At 43.1% G+C, this 14,590-nt stretch overlaps 1 protein-coding gene across 2 annotated transcripts; it reads left to right on the forward strand.

The window, feature by feature from the left end:
- The first annotated feature begins 1,491 nt into the window (after window positions 1–1,491).
- Window positions 1,492–14,158, forward strand: slc43a2b (solute carrier family 43 member 2b). 2 transcript variants are annotated; one of them, XM_062406272.1, is made up of 15 exons: window positions 1,492–1,539; window positions 2,459–2,762; window positions 5,514–5,799; window positions 5,931–5,986; window positions 6,079–6,155; window positions 8,978–9,070; window positions 9,402–9,535; window positions 9,837–10,033; window positions 10,117–10,260; window positions 10,357–10,374; window positions 11,273–11,405; window positions 11,601–11,733; window positions 12,230–12,303; window positions 12,422–12,545; window positions 12,629–14,158. In XM_062406272.1, exons 2-15 carry the CDS (start codon window positions 2,603–2,605, stop codon window positions 12,788–12,790), a joined length of 1,791 nt encoding a protein of 596 aa, XP_062262256.1. In that variant the 5' UTR covers window positions 1,492–1,539; window positions 2,459–2,602; the 3' UTR covers window positions 12,791–14,158. The 2 variants fall into 2 exon arrangements, with proteins under 2 accessions (XP_062262256.1, XP_062262257.1); XM_062406273.1 differs by lacking the exon at window positions 10,357–10,374 and having other exon boundaries at window positions 1,494–1,539.
- The last annotated feature ends 432 nt before the right edge of the window (window positions 14,159–14,590 follow it).

Genomic DNA, 14,590 nt, shown 5'->3' on the forward strand with positions numbered 1-14,590 from the left:
GTAAATAACTGTTAAATCGGGGCAGATACATCCACTGCAGCATCAGCGAAACTCTACGATCAGCTGATCAATTAACATCTGATACTCAGTCTGACTGGTTAGTCTGGGACTGATGGATCAATAGATCAAATGCCCCATCAGCATGAGAAGAGTAGGATGCCAGATTAAAAGGAAATCTGAATTTCAAACTTGGTGGGGTCGTTTTACCTTTAATCAGGGGCATTGTTCACAGTAACAGCACAAATTACCATATCACTGTTTGTTTGGATAGGTTGATTGTTCACTCAGCCATCGATTAGCATATTGATCACTGTTTCAGCATCCTGCTCTGTAAGTGGACAATCAGCAGTCTCAAACTTGGAAAACAGTTTTTCACTGCAAGTTTGCTGACAATGTAAACTTCACTTTCAAAAAAGAATACACGGAAACTTCCAGATCAAATTAACAGAAAACACAACTATGTGATGAATCCGGCTTTATAAATAGCCTTTTAACTGTAATCAATGGTTTTGTTAATGCTCAAATATCAGTTATCAACTATTTATTATGGTTTTATATATAAAGTATAAGCTATTAAAAAGAAAAAAGTGTTCAGTTGTTAGGTTGTGTGAAATAACTCTCTAAAGCTTTGATTGCCTTTTTAGCTTCTTAAAAAATAGAATTAGAATAGACATATTGCAATACAAGGTTTTATTTACTTGTATATAAAGTTTGATAAGCACTCAAATCCAAAATGGTTTAAATGTGAAAAAAATATATGAAGTAGATGTTAAAAACTGCTTTCGTTGCAGTTTTTATTTCAGAAATTCTTGTCTTCCATCAGTGTTCACAAATGAAATGAAAAATGAAAATCTATCCATTTAAATCTCTGGTTGTATCCACTCAACCAAAAGAGGCAAGATTGTTGATCATGTAAATTTGGCCTCATGAGCCGACTGCTTCCCTGGAAGTGCTTGTTCAACCTCAGCAGCTCCTAACTACGTAAACATCCAACACACGGTAAACAACAGTAAATACTTCTTGAAAAACAGCTGAAGCAGATGAGTCACAGCTCCAGACTGCTCTTTATCAATTCCTGTTATTGATCTGACAGCTGTTGACGCATCCTTATCTGCAGAAGTCCATTATGTTTTCAGTCAGACTTTGTTTGGCCTGATTAATCCTTTCCATTCAGTCGGTTAAAGTGTCCCCTGACTTCACGTTACACAGTGGCTGTTATACAAATCATTCTTTATAAAACAGACCGTTTTTTTGGGAGGGTTCTGCTAAAGTGTAAAGTTCATTTAGAAAATGATCACCTTCAAAACAGGCCTTTAAACTGAAAAAGCATTATGCAAGGCCCCCAATAAGATGTTCAATGCTCATTGGCTTAGGTGCAGGCATCAGACATGGCCAACAGGGGGCGCCATGTGACGGCAGCCAGGGGGAGTATATAAACCTGGCTTTTCTTCAGAGGACTGGTCATTTAAAGCCGTGTGACCCGGGTACATCTGGAAGAGTGGAGCTGGACGCTGCTGCTGCTGCTTACAAACTGGAGAGGTAAAGACGCTTCCCTGCCTCTGTGCGGTTATAAGGTTCACCTCTAATTTATCTTGTGCTGCAGTAGTGAGGAAACATTTATTTTTAATTGATAAAGCAACATAAAAAGCAAAATTTCCCCTTGATTATTAGCTTTTACATGAGACGTACTGTCATCTCAAAAGCCAGTTCTATGGCCGTGGTATAACAGATTGTGTTGTGAGAGAGAGAGAGAGAGAGAGAGAGAGAGAGAGAGAGAGAGAGAGAGAGAGAGAGAGAGAGAGAGAGAGAGAGAGAGAGAGAGAGAGTTGACTGTACGGGCTGATTTGTTTATTGTTTGTCTGGCAGCTCCCTTCTGTGTTTCTGGGTGCACGACAGTAATTGCAGAGGGGAGTTGCGGTTGGATGAACCCGGGAGGACATTCAGGGGTTGTGTGGCAGAGAAAGGGCATTGTGGGTAGGGGTGCATGGGGGAGACAAGGGGGCCTGGGGCTGAGGGAGCGGTGAGGGAGCCCCACTTTTCTCTCCTGGGCCCAGTTTGGACCAGTTCTCCAGCGAAAAGCAGAAACTCTGTGACTCCAGCACGGATGCTTCCGTTATTATATTGCCTGTGTTGTGACGTAAGAGAAGAGTGATGTAATGATCGTTGCACTATAGCAGGGGAGTTAATCATTGGCCATTTATGAGTCAGTTTAGGTCTTTAGCGTGAATGCCATTACCTCTTTGTTTAGAAATCAGGGGAAACTCAATTAATCAAGAAAAACAGAGCATGTTAATGTGAAGATCCTTTTTTTGTTTAACTTGAAAACAAGTGATATTCATTTGGGTGAGAAGTGGTTTAGTGGTTTTATCTTGTGATCTTATAAAAACTCAACCTTCCTGTCCGTCAGTGAGTTCTGTGTGATAGGCTGACTATAAAACCTCCCCCTTCCTCTCCACAGATAAGTGATCAGAGATCCTTCATCCAGAGTGTCAGTCAGGGAGCCTCTCTCTGTCTCTCTCTGAGCTTCCAGCCTGCTCTTCTCCTCTCTCTCTCTCTCTATCTCCATTGACTCTCCTCTGCCGGTAACTTCTTCCACGCCACCATGGCTCCGACCCTGGCCTCGGCGTTCGCCAGGCGCTGGTGGATGGCAGTGACTGCTATCATTGAGAATCTGCTCTTCTCTGCCGTGCTGCTGGGATGGGGGTCGCTCCTTATCATGCTCAAGTCCGAGGGCTTCTATTCGTACCTTTGCAACGATGAGGGTGAGTCATAACTGCTGTACTTTAAAAAGGACACACTGTCTGTTTTTTCTCCCACATGTTCCATTTAACATTTCCGTACCTTGGCCTAGATTTCTCAGTTTTGGGACATCTGTCTTTATAAGTTTTTAATGCATACCTCTTGGCTTTTCATCTGAAATACACAACTATTGCTGTTCATTTAAGGATTTGTGGAGATGGGTCAGTCAGTAAGTGTCATCCTGATTTAGGATGAAGGGACAGGAGCAAGCTTTTTATTTAAGACATGCAGACACTGCTCCCGGCTTGCCTCTTCCGTTCTTTCAGAGGAATTTCTGTTTTCTGTGATGGGGTCATGAGCTGTCTTTGCAGGATCCCGGGAGATTAAACCTGATAAGTTAAATTAAGGAGAGAGTTTCAGGTTGCCCGAGTGGTCCAAAGGTAAAAGAATAAAAGGGCTCCGGTGTCTCCTCGGAGTGAAAGGCAGGTCCAGCTAAAGTGACAACTGATAAACACACCAGGGAACGACAGAGAGGAGGCAGAACAGACTTATTGTTTGGCCCTGAGGTGAAGCGGTGTTGCGCCCCTGACTGTTGTGAGCACTGCTGAGGCCGAATACACCAGGCTCCTGGTTGGAATCAGGTTTTCTTATCTCTCACCATCGCTTTACCTAACTGGTGATTTGTGCAGGAGGATTTATTTTCAGCTCCAAATGCCCGTCACTCTGCTCCTGTTGACTCCAATGCACAGTATCCTCTAATCTTGTCCCCAAACCACTTCTGACACTTGATTTGATCTATCGGATCATTCGGCAGCAAATTCTGCCAAGAACCTCCAAATAATCTACACATTTAACCCTGGACGTGCACCACCCACCAGCAACAGTCGAGCCTGCCGCGGCTGTATGTGACTTCCTCGGGCAAAGCCACAGCCATCTTATCTTGTTGTCGCGATATAAGAAGGGAGAGGACAGCACCAGCTCAGCTCTTTCCAGGCATGTGACCTGTGATACCGCAAGATCCACAGCAGGGTTTTATTAATATGGAAGCTTAAAGTCCACAGATAAAGGGTCAGAGGACTGATAGTAAAGTGATGAACAGTAGAAAAGTCCGATCTGTGGTGGAGGCCGACAGTCAGAAACGAAACGGAACGCAAGATAACACAATGATGCGGTGCAGGAATTTAAGATATGAGGGGAGCGGTAAAGCTTGTGTGTGCAGGTCACTAGTTGCAGTTGGTACTACTTCACTAGATCTAATACAGTCACGACATTTTCTCAAGTCAAAATATTTGCTGCACGAGGTTACAAGTGTTACTTTAGAACACATTTAGAGTTGAATATAAAATATGTATTTTCCACTTGCATGGACATTTTGTCTTTGGGTACAAAGCAGGGTGTGATAAGAAATTTCAGAAAGACACATGACAAAGACACTTCATTTATAAATTAAAAGACCTGTATAGATAAACCTGCATTCAAAGAGAAAAACAAGAATTAAAATGATCCTTGTGGTAGATCATTTGAAGATGTTTCTCTTCCCCTGGATCGTCAAAACATTATTTCCAATTCCTAAAACATGGGGTATGAAGGATCATTAACTATCGATGCAGCTGCTCTGTGTGGTGCACAACATATTTTGTGAGCTTACTTTTGCAAATAGTCCCAAGAATTTATCCAAAGCTGATCTTTCACGCATTTAACCCTTAAGAACACAAGATATCTCATGATATTAAATTGAATGCAGACAAACCAATCTCAGGGTTTTCCTCAGTCCTTCAAACACAGTTTTCTCAGTTCACCTTCACCATTCAACCAACTGTATGTCTCATCACTCATTCAAATCACCTTTGCCCCTCGCTGCTGCTTATCAGTCAGGTGTTACTGTAAAGAAAGTGCCTACGCATGGAAAGGCTCGGCTGAGAGGTTTATGATTATGTTAATCTTTTAAGGCTTTATAATAGTTATCAATAGCCATTCGTTGTGCTATATTCGTATGTCTCTGCCTGGTGCCATCTTTAAATATAAAAATATAAAAATAGGATGAATTTACAAAAGTTTACGAAAGTATAAATAATAAGTTATAACAGTGGTTGAAGAGAATATGCAAAAAAAGTGTGAAACTGTCTGCTGGGTCCATTTACCTATTCATTATATCCACACTTTTCGCTGTTGTGCACAAGATGGCATTTGCAAATCTTCCTGCAACAACAACAACAACCAAACAACAGCAGATACTATCAGCATGTTCAGACACACACTTTCCAAAAAACTCCCTGTTTGTGTGTGATCTGGTTTCCTGCAGGAAGACTCTGTCACTTTGTTACGAAGCGCGTCACGGTGTTTAGCACAGGGATGCCACACACATACTTGCCTCCTATGACTACAAAGACAACAGAGAGGTGGCAGGGAGGGTAATTCAGAAAACATCGGCTCATGCATCGCGACCGATTCGTTTCCTGCTCCTCTCTTCTTCCTCTTCACTTTGACCCCCCCTGAACCTTTGTGCGTTTTTCACATTATCTCATTGCACGGTGTCGCAAGATAATGAGTCGTTTATTGCCAGTGCTAGTTTGTCCCTTTTTATCCCTGGCATTCTAACAAACCAATAAAGTAGCATCTTAGGAGCTGAACTTAACCTTACACACTTTTTTTTTCAAATAAAGAGAATGGTCAAAATGGAACCATCTTACCTGTCAGCTTATTTTCCTCTTGCATTCCTCTCCAAAATCTATCTTTACACCCAATTGTCTTCCTATTTCCATCATGGTCTGCAGGTAACAGCTCCAGCTATAATCTGTCCCTGCCCGTCGCAATGCCGACGCCCGATGAGTACGAGTACTACGATGAACTTGTGGTTGGTCTGGGAGACGGCGTGGAGATGAGGCCCCTGGTGCCGATGGACGGGCTCCTGAAGATGAACGGCTGGCTGATCTGTAAGGAGCAGGACGAGATGCTGAACCTGGCGTTTACCGTGGGCTCCTTCCTGCTCTCAGCCATCACGCTGCCTCTGGGGATCGTCATGGACAAATATGGGCCTCGCAAGCTACGACTGCTGGGCAGGTAAGAAATGGCCCAGACTAACCATGATGGAATGGTTTTCCATTCTGGGAACGAAACCCTATTCACTTCCCTTGTATTTATTGTAATTCTATTTGTCATAAGACGAGTGTGACACTGTTGTCTCTTTCCAGCACATGCTTTGGACTGTCCTGTCTTCTCATTGCTTATGGAGCATACAATCCAAATGGTAAGTATACCTGAGGAGTGCATGTGGAGCTATGGCAATGTGCAGTAGTTTGGTTCTGGACAGACTCATAACCTGTTGTGTGTCATTTGCAGAACTCTCGGTCCTTATCTTCATTGCCCTGACCTTCAATGGCTTCGGGGGCATGTGCATGACCTTCACCTCTCTCACAGTAAGTGGGTGCACGTTCTAGCGTGTGCTTTGAATTCCTCCTGTTGTGGCGCCTTTGCACCGGCCGCATGGTGTTTGTCCAGATGTTTATTCTCTATCTTCACAGGTCTCTGTTCAGCTGAGTGTTAATAGTTTGTATAATAGTTTACTGGCTCCCCCGTCTGCTCACCCTCTCCCTCCCCTCTTGTCTGGCATTCCAGCCTGTCTCCTGTTCTGTGTCGTCTGTTTGTTTTTTTGGCTCCTTACACTGCACTCTGTGTTCCTGCGGACAACCGAGCTCAGCTTTGCAAAGCAGGAAGCAAAGACTGATTGGAAAGAGAGAAAGTAGCACAATGGTTCATTATCAGCGTCCACTGCATTTATTTTTGTGCCTCAGCAAGAACACTGTGGAGAGCCCCTGCACACGCACAAATACTCACTTCTCACATTTATTATATTTGGAAACACATGACTTAAGCACAACTTGCAATCCAGCATTATCCTCAAAAACTGAGACGCGAGGCAGCAGAGGAGAGCCGGGGGCTAATTTTCAGTTTCACAGTGTGTGGCAAATTCAAAGAAAAATATAAATCATGAATCAATCAATCAATCATATTGAATTTGTATAGCCCATATTCACAAATCACAATTTGTCTCACAGGGCTTTAACAAGGAATCCACATCAGTTAATTATTAGTCATTTGTTTCAACAGGGAAGTTAGGGAAGAGATTGGTATTGCACCCTCTTAACATTTTCAGGCTCAAGTTGGACCTTTAAGAAAATTGGTGCCTGCATCACTTATAATGAAACCTCCTTTAGAGCACATAACCGGCCAAGGCCCAACTCTCCCCTTAAATTCAATCATGTTATAAATTGCAACTACTTACAGATATCAGTTCCTTAAATATGCCCTTAAACAAATTCTGGATCTGTGCTCAAACTAAATGTGTTGTTTCTTAGCCAGTGAACCATCCAAAATTTGTGAAAATAACGTATTATATTAGAACCTTTTCCTTAATCATGCTGACAAACAAACAATTAAATCAAGCAACAAACAAACCAGTGGCCAGGGGTGTAACCATTACCGTCCTTGCAGAGGTAACTGGAAGGACACTTAGCTCATACCTCCGCCTAGGTCGAACACTCCCTTTTAAGTTCAATCAAGCTGCACACACCCTATTAATATTAGTTAGTTATTAGTTAAATCTTACAATGTTAACTAAAGTGACTAGATCCAGCCACTCATTCGGACCTGAACCAAAATTCCTGAACCAGAGTTCCTCCCTGACCCGTACCGCATCCTTCCACTAAGCTTCATGATAATCCGGCCTGGTTTGTTTTTTTGCGTAGTCTTGCCTACAAATGAATAGGGGTGAAAACTATTTTCCAACTTTTTTTCTCATATACACTCCACAAAACATGTGATGAAATACACAGGTACAAAAAAACAACTGAGAATCCTCCGAGTTCACACAGCTCAGTCCTTTGCCATTCCTTCGCATTCCTTCCCTGTCATTCTTCACCTTCCTGCTCCCTCCCGGTGTCACCAGTACCGCCTACACACAGGAGTCCTGGCTTGTACCATGGTGATGCTGTTAACAAGAGAGGGGCTCTGCTCCCGTTAATCACCCAATAAAACATTCACTTTCTATACCACCACAGGCCGCATAATTCTTCTCCTATGTGGCGTTTATTGTGTCCACCTAAATCTCTCATTAGTAGTTGCCTCTAGCTTTAATGTCACTGATATAAAACCGTGGATTTAGGGCCGAAGCCCACAGGAGGCCTCAAGGGTCCGGGTATAAAAAAAACATGTTGTCCCCTTACACATCATCACTTTCACACCCTGCTACACTTTAAAGCATCAGTGTTGAGTTAATAATTAGACTCCATGTTGCTCCTTGACTCCTTGATTAAGACTCCACCTCAGACCTGAAAGCAATGGTTCATTCCCAGTGCTCAGCGGCCGACGCTGGCTCCCCGCTGAAGGTCACGTCTCCGCCCCAGGTTTGGCCCTAATGTATCTGTAAAGTTAAAACACCCTCCTGGAGCAGTTATTTTTTCATGGATCCAAGATAAAAGTGCAGGGGGAGTCCTGTACTGTTCTGTGCAACAGTACAGTACTCCCTCAGACACATGCCTCTTCCTCAGCAACCCCCCCCCACCCCCACCCCGACCTCCCTCTCTTATGTAATTCAATGTGCTTGTTGTTGCTCAGTCTCACGAACACATAACAGCTCGTGAATGCCTTTGTATTGGGGTGTTTTTGTTGCCACTCACTGTCTCCTGCCTTTTTTCATCCACCTGCTCCCTTTTCCTCAAAAGCCAGTAGGATAAAAAATGAACCCCCGTCATCCTCTATCCTCACAGCATACCCTTATTCCTCGATCGACACCCCACCTCAATCGCCCTTGCTAGCCGAATTGTTTCAGCTGTACAGAATTAGTCAGAGCTGGGCTTGCATCCGGTGTTGGACAGCTGCGTGTGTGTTACGCGACGCTGTTTCATACAACTTTTCCTGGGGTTCCCCGTCACTTTGTTGTGCTTTTATTGTCTCTGATGTTCTTTTCTATTAATTGGTTCCCAGTGTCCACACTGACCCCAGTGTCAGTGGGAACCCCCATGGCCTCAGGCTCAGAGCAACCAAAGAGCAGCTGAGATCACCAGGATCTTGACACTCGATGGTTTAACCTTTATACTCATATTAACAATGGGACATTTCACTCGTTAAATCGCAAGTGTGCACAGAAACCTCCTCCTGACTCGTAAAGGCCGAATCAGGGCAGGTCTTGATAACGTTATAAACCAAAGTCTAAATTCAAGTCTGTCTGTGTCTTCTCCAGCTGCCCACCATGTTCGGGGACCTCCGCTCCACCTTCATCGCTCTGATGATCGGCTCTTATGCCTCCTCAGCCGTCACATTCCCTGGTGTCAAGGTAACAAGCACTGAAGCGCACATCCACATGCCTGCAGTCTTTTTTTGAATGCGCCTTTGAGTGTCATTCATTCTTTTTTGCAACCTAATGTAAAAACAAGTCATGTTTTTTTATCAATTTGTATGTCAAGGGCTGAGAAAATGATCTCTCCTCTGTAAAACCAGAGTTTTCCCAGAGAAACATTAAGTATCTAGTTGGTTTTTGAACATTATGGTGGTGTTACTGTGTGCATTGATGGAAATATGACTCAAAAAGAAAGTTTTTAATAGTGACACTCTTCTTGATTTCTTATACATATGTTGTCTTCTCTGTATTTTTGTCATTTGCGCAGGTGATCTATGACATGGGCATATCTTTCATCACTATTCTGGTGGTGTGGGCTGCCTGTTCTTTAGTGGTCTTCATGAACTGCTACTTCAACTGGCCACTGGAACCATTCCCAGGACCAGAGGACATGGACTACACGTAAGTAACGCAGTACATATACAGTCTATAGTCATACTCTCATAGTCGATATTCTCATTCTAATTTGTCTTTCCCACGATGCAATTATGTAATATGTGGGAGGAAAAGTCCAGTGTGATGCAGCTCTGGGTTAAAGTTTATCTGCACACATCTGCACAACTAAACCTGCCTATTCAGGAGGAAACTTACCCAGAGGACTGACTCACTTTAAAACTCATCACAATTTTCTGTTCATGATATTTACTTCCTCGTTTCTATTCCTCCATGACCCCCTCCCCCCTTACCACATCTACTCCAACAGTGTGAAGATCAAGTTCAGCTGGCTGGGCTTTGACCACAAAATAACAGGGAAGCAGTTCTACCACCAGGTGACCACGGTGGGCCGCCGCCTCAGCGTGGGGAACAGCCTGAAGCAGAAGGAGCTTGCCACCAAGGACGGCCATAAGCGCTGCCTGTCCACCATGGACCTGGAGATGGACTGCAAGCCACAGCAAGAGTGTAAGAGAGCAGAATATGAGTTGTGAGGATTGTAGTGAGAGTTGACCTGGGGCTCATCATTGACTTGTTTATCTCCTCTGCAGCCCAGTCGTTCTTGAAAAGCATCATCAGCCCGATCTTCATGCTCAGCGCGTTGACCATGTCCGTCACGCAGCTTCGTCTCTTGTTCTACATGGGGGCCATGAACAGCGTCCTGGAGGCTCTCAGCGACGGAGACCTGAACACAGGTCTGTTGGTTGCTTTGTCTATGACACGGGCTGCTATGTATCTTTGATGCATGATTTCAAAGCAGCTGGACTTACTTGTTTTCATTGACTTTTCAGTGGAAAGAATGGAGCTTGGTAAGACTGTTGTTGAATCAGCAGTTTAGACTTTTAACTTTCAGCTGACATCAACTAGAACTAGAATGTCACTTAGTAGAGCACATTAACCTCCACCAAGGCCCAACAATCCCCTTAAATCCAATCAAGCTGCTCACACACTCATATATTTTTAGTTTCCTGAATGCACCATGAACATCCTTGATATTCCTATATCCCAAATGTAAAACAGCCAATAAAGGCCCTAACACGGAATGTTAAAGATGTTATTCGGATCCAAACCACTCCTGAACCACTACCACATCCTTCCATTAAGTTTAACGATAATCCCTTTATTGGATTTTGCATAATTTTTCTTTCATACAAACAAACCAACAAAAAAAGAACAGGGGTGAAAACATAACCACCTTGTCAGAGGTAATTGAACTTATAGTTATGTACAGGCCTGTCATCACAATCTAATACTCATCTACCGCGACTTACTGTCACAACTTTAGTGTTGTTGCTTCATCATTCGACCTTGGCTCATGTCCATAACACAGTCCTTCAGCTGTCATTCAGCTTCAACCTGAAGTCAGCAGGTACCATTTGTTGTACTCATTAACTAACCTTGCCCTTCGGCACCTGCAGAGATTACACATCATAGGAGCAGTTTTACATTGCTCATTTATCATTAGGCCCCCCAGACCTTAACTCCACCTAGTAATGGCATCGTATTGACTTTTGGTTTCACCGTATCCCATTCTTTAGCTCCATATTATGGCTCCAGCAGCTATAATAAGACTAATAATTAACAATGACATCATTTTCATTAACGAGGGTAGAACAATCCCTCCTTCTAATCTTAACCTCCTTTCCATTCATTCTTCAATTATTTTCAATATTCATAGTTTTTGTCCTCTTTCCCTCTCTCCCTCAGTGAGTCTTTACTCCTCCATCTTTGGCGTGATGCAACTGCTTTGCCTCATGACCACGCCCGTGATTGGTCAGATCATGGACTGGAAACTGAAGGACTGCAGCGATGGAGACGAGGAACAGGAACCCTGCAGCAAGTGAGTCAACGTCCACTAATCCCCCATGATGGAAGATAAACACCCAAACCCCCTGTTGGCCTTAACCCCTTTCCATTTATAGACCCAGACATTAATATTTACAGTTTTGTCAGCGTTGTGAAGGGGAATAGAAACTAGAAACTATCCTGAATTGTGAAACAATGTCTGATTGTCTGACCTCTCTTCTGTTACTAGGGACGAGCGAAAGAAAAAGCGTAGAGACAAGAAGACCCAGAAGGTGACCAATGCCCTACGAGCGTTCGTTCTCACAAACGTCCTGTTGGTAGGATTTGGGATCACATGCCTGGTGCCCAATCTCCCTCTGCAGGTGAGTGGTCCAACTCTGCCACACACAGGCCATTGGAGTACCTCAGGAATACAGCTGACTTGCTAACAGTGTTATCACTGTCTCTTTGTAAAGACGTTACTGATTAACCTCTTTAACAGGCTGCTGGTACTAGAGACACACAGTAATGTAGAGGTCAACATGGTTAACACCCTCACTGTGTGTAAATAAGCATCCAACTGCAAAACTAGATACATTTCTTTGAAATCAGCATTAAGATCATCTCAATGGGTGACATAAGAGCTCACCAAAAGTGAATCCAAAACGTTTCCATCGCCCTCTGGTGGCAAAGAGAAGTACAGGTATCAGTTTGCAGAATTATATTCAGGTTTTTATTTTACTCTTTGTGAGAAAGTCACAAGGCAAAATGTTGAGCTGCTCCTTTAGGGGTTTAGACCCCTATAAAGCCAATGGCATGCATTATTATCATTATCAATAATAATCTATGTATTTGTATGTCTCTTGTCTTCTATCTCAGATCTTGTCATTTGTCCTTCACACTGTCGTGAGAGGGTTCATTCATTCAGCTGTTGGTGGCCTCTATGCCGCTGTGTAAGTCTCACACACACACAATAACACACACACATGTGTTACCATCATCATGGCCGTCTGCAGTGTGACTCTATACCCTCAAACTGAGACACTAAATGTACCTGTCCTCTCTCCCCAGGTACCCGTCCTCTCAGTTCGGCAGTCTAACAGGCATGCAGTCCCTGGTCAGTGCCGTGTTTGCTCTGCTGCAGCAACCCCTGTTTCTGTTTATGATGGGACCCCTGCAGGGAGACCCTCTCTGGGTATGAATATGCACGCACTCAAACAGACCATGCACCTGAACTAAAACCCTGGGGCACGTTTTAACTCTGGTGTTTTCCTCCAGGTCAACGTTGGACTCCTTGTCCTCAGCATGCTGGGCTTCTTGCTGCCACTCTACCTGATCTACTTCAGATGGACGCTCAACAAACAGAATAAGCAGAAGGAGGAGAACGCCAAGATCTTCATCAAAATTAACGGCTCCGACCTCCCGGAGGCCTACGTCTAGAGGAGTCGGCCGAGAAACGGAGAACATTGGCAATCCAGTGATACATTCACAAATACACATTTCAAGGGACAACTGAAATCCTAAACATCACATTTATCAATCAATCACACACGAGCAAACAAAACCGCCACGTCCATTCTCCCCAAAACCCACCAAGATGAACTTAGGCTGTGGTTGCCATGGAGACAAGTCCATTGGAACAGTGTTGCTGAGGAGAGAAGTGAAACGTGGAGAGGGAAAGAGAAGGAGAAGAGAGAGGAAAAGACTGTGAAAGGAAAGAGGCGTCGGCTCTCTGCATTCCCCCCCAAATCCTCCGACTTCTCCTTCTATTCCCTCCTCTCAGCAGCACGTCGGTGCAGCTCCACTTCACATAAGACTTCTTTCATATTCCCTGTATGCGGGAAAGGAAAGCCTGTGTCGCCCACAATTTTCTACTTGTGAAACCAGCAAGACTAGAGAATGCCAGCGTCAGATGAACCAGCGTTATTATTATTACTGAGTGATTCCATTGTTGTATGAGTTCTGTATTCTTTCCTGATTCTAAGTCCCAGAAACATTGTGCTATCTAGACAGATGCTGGAAGGTTAAGTGTGGACTAATAGGCATTGATGAGTGACAGGGAGGAGAGTCAAGCCTTATGCTGATGAGCGATTAGAAAAGACATCATTAAAATTAATTATAGGGCTTTTTTTATCACAAGGCTAAAATCGTATTATTCAGTTTAAATTATACTTTCATTGTTTTTTACGTGGCTGTATTCTGTAAGAGGGACATCGAAACAAACTGTGGTAAGTCTTGCTGAAAGCAAAACATTTAGATTATTTATTTTGTTTCTTTAGTTTCTTTTTTATACCTTGAGTTTACCAGATGTTTCTTTTTAGATACAGCCTCATATAAAAGATACAATTTATTGTTGAGTGGTCAGATTGCTCTGTTAAACTTAGACATATCAGTGAAAGTATATTGTAATACAATTTCTGGTGCACAAAAGTGTATCCATGAAACCATCATTATCCAGAGGCCTTAGCTTAAAGTGAGTGTTTTGTTCTCTCTGTCTACTGTTAAGGGAAATGCAGCACTTTATTTCCTGTGAACACACCAGCTCATTTCAGCACTTCTCTCCTGGTAGATAGAGTCTCACTTTAACACATATTTATTTTACACTCGTTTTTTCTGTCCATCATCAACTTCACGAAATACAGTATTTAAATGATGCCGGGCTGGCAACGACACACATGTCATATACTGTGTTGTCTGCATCGAGCTCTTCTCTTCTATCACTGAACATAATAAAGAGATATTTGTTGTATTTTAGGTTCATGTGGAAGAACTCTTGGGGGTTAATAAAAACGTGTTGATCTCGTTAAATGTTTGCTCCTGATTCTCACTTCTCACCAGGCTGCACTATATTTATATGTGTAACTGTATCTGGGTATTAACACTTCTGAGAGGTGACATCATAACAGAGATTTCATCTCCATACATAATTTAATGATGAAAAACAACCCACTCACAAAGTTGATATCTGCATTCAGGTTGCAACTCCTCATAATAATGATTAGCTCAGGCTCTTAATATGAAATTCAGGTTTCAGGGGAGAACAACGTGAGTTTCTGTTAAGATCTGTATAATTTCAGAAAAGTAAAAGCATACATACTTTTTTTTAGGTCGGTCTAAAACAAACCAGCAGAGGTCAGTCCTGTGTCTGAGGGCCTCATCGTGCACTAGACCAGATAGCACACACAGTTCTCTCTAACATACATGGTTCATATTTAACAGGTGTCATATCTAACAGCACTT

The sequence above is a fragment of the Platichthys flesus genome, chromosome 15 (assembly GCF_949316205.1).
Source record: "Platichthys flesus chromosome 15, fPlaFle2.1, whole genome shotgun sequence".
Lineage (NCBI taxonomy): Eukaryota > Metazoa > Chordata > Actinopteri > Pleuronectiformes > Pleuronectidae > Platichthys > Platichthys flesus.

Excerpts from the sequence above, each read along its gene's own strand:
- slc43a2b (XM_062406272.1), top strand. The coding sequence starts at position 2,603 with ATGGCTCCGACCCTGGCCTCGGCGTTCGCCAGGCGCTGGTGGATGGCA. Across the intron at positions 6,156-8,977 it reads TGACCTTCACCTCTCTCACA|CTGCCCACCATGTTCGGGGA; the intron begins GTAAGTGGGTGC and ends TGTCTTCTCCAG. Across the intron at positions 12,304-12,421 it reads GGTGGCCTCTATGCCGCTGT|GTACCCGTCCTCTCAGTTCG; the intron begins GTAAGTCTCACA and ends CTCTCTCCCCAG.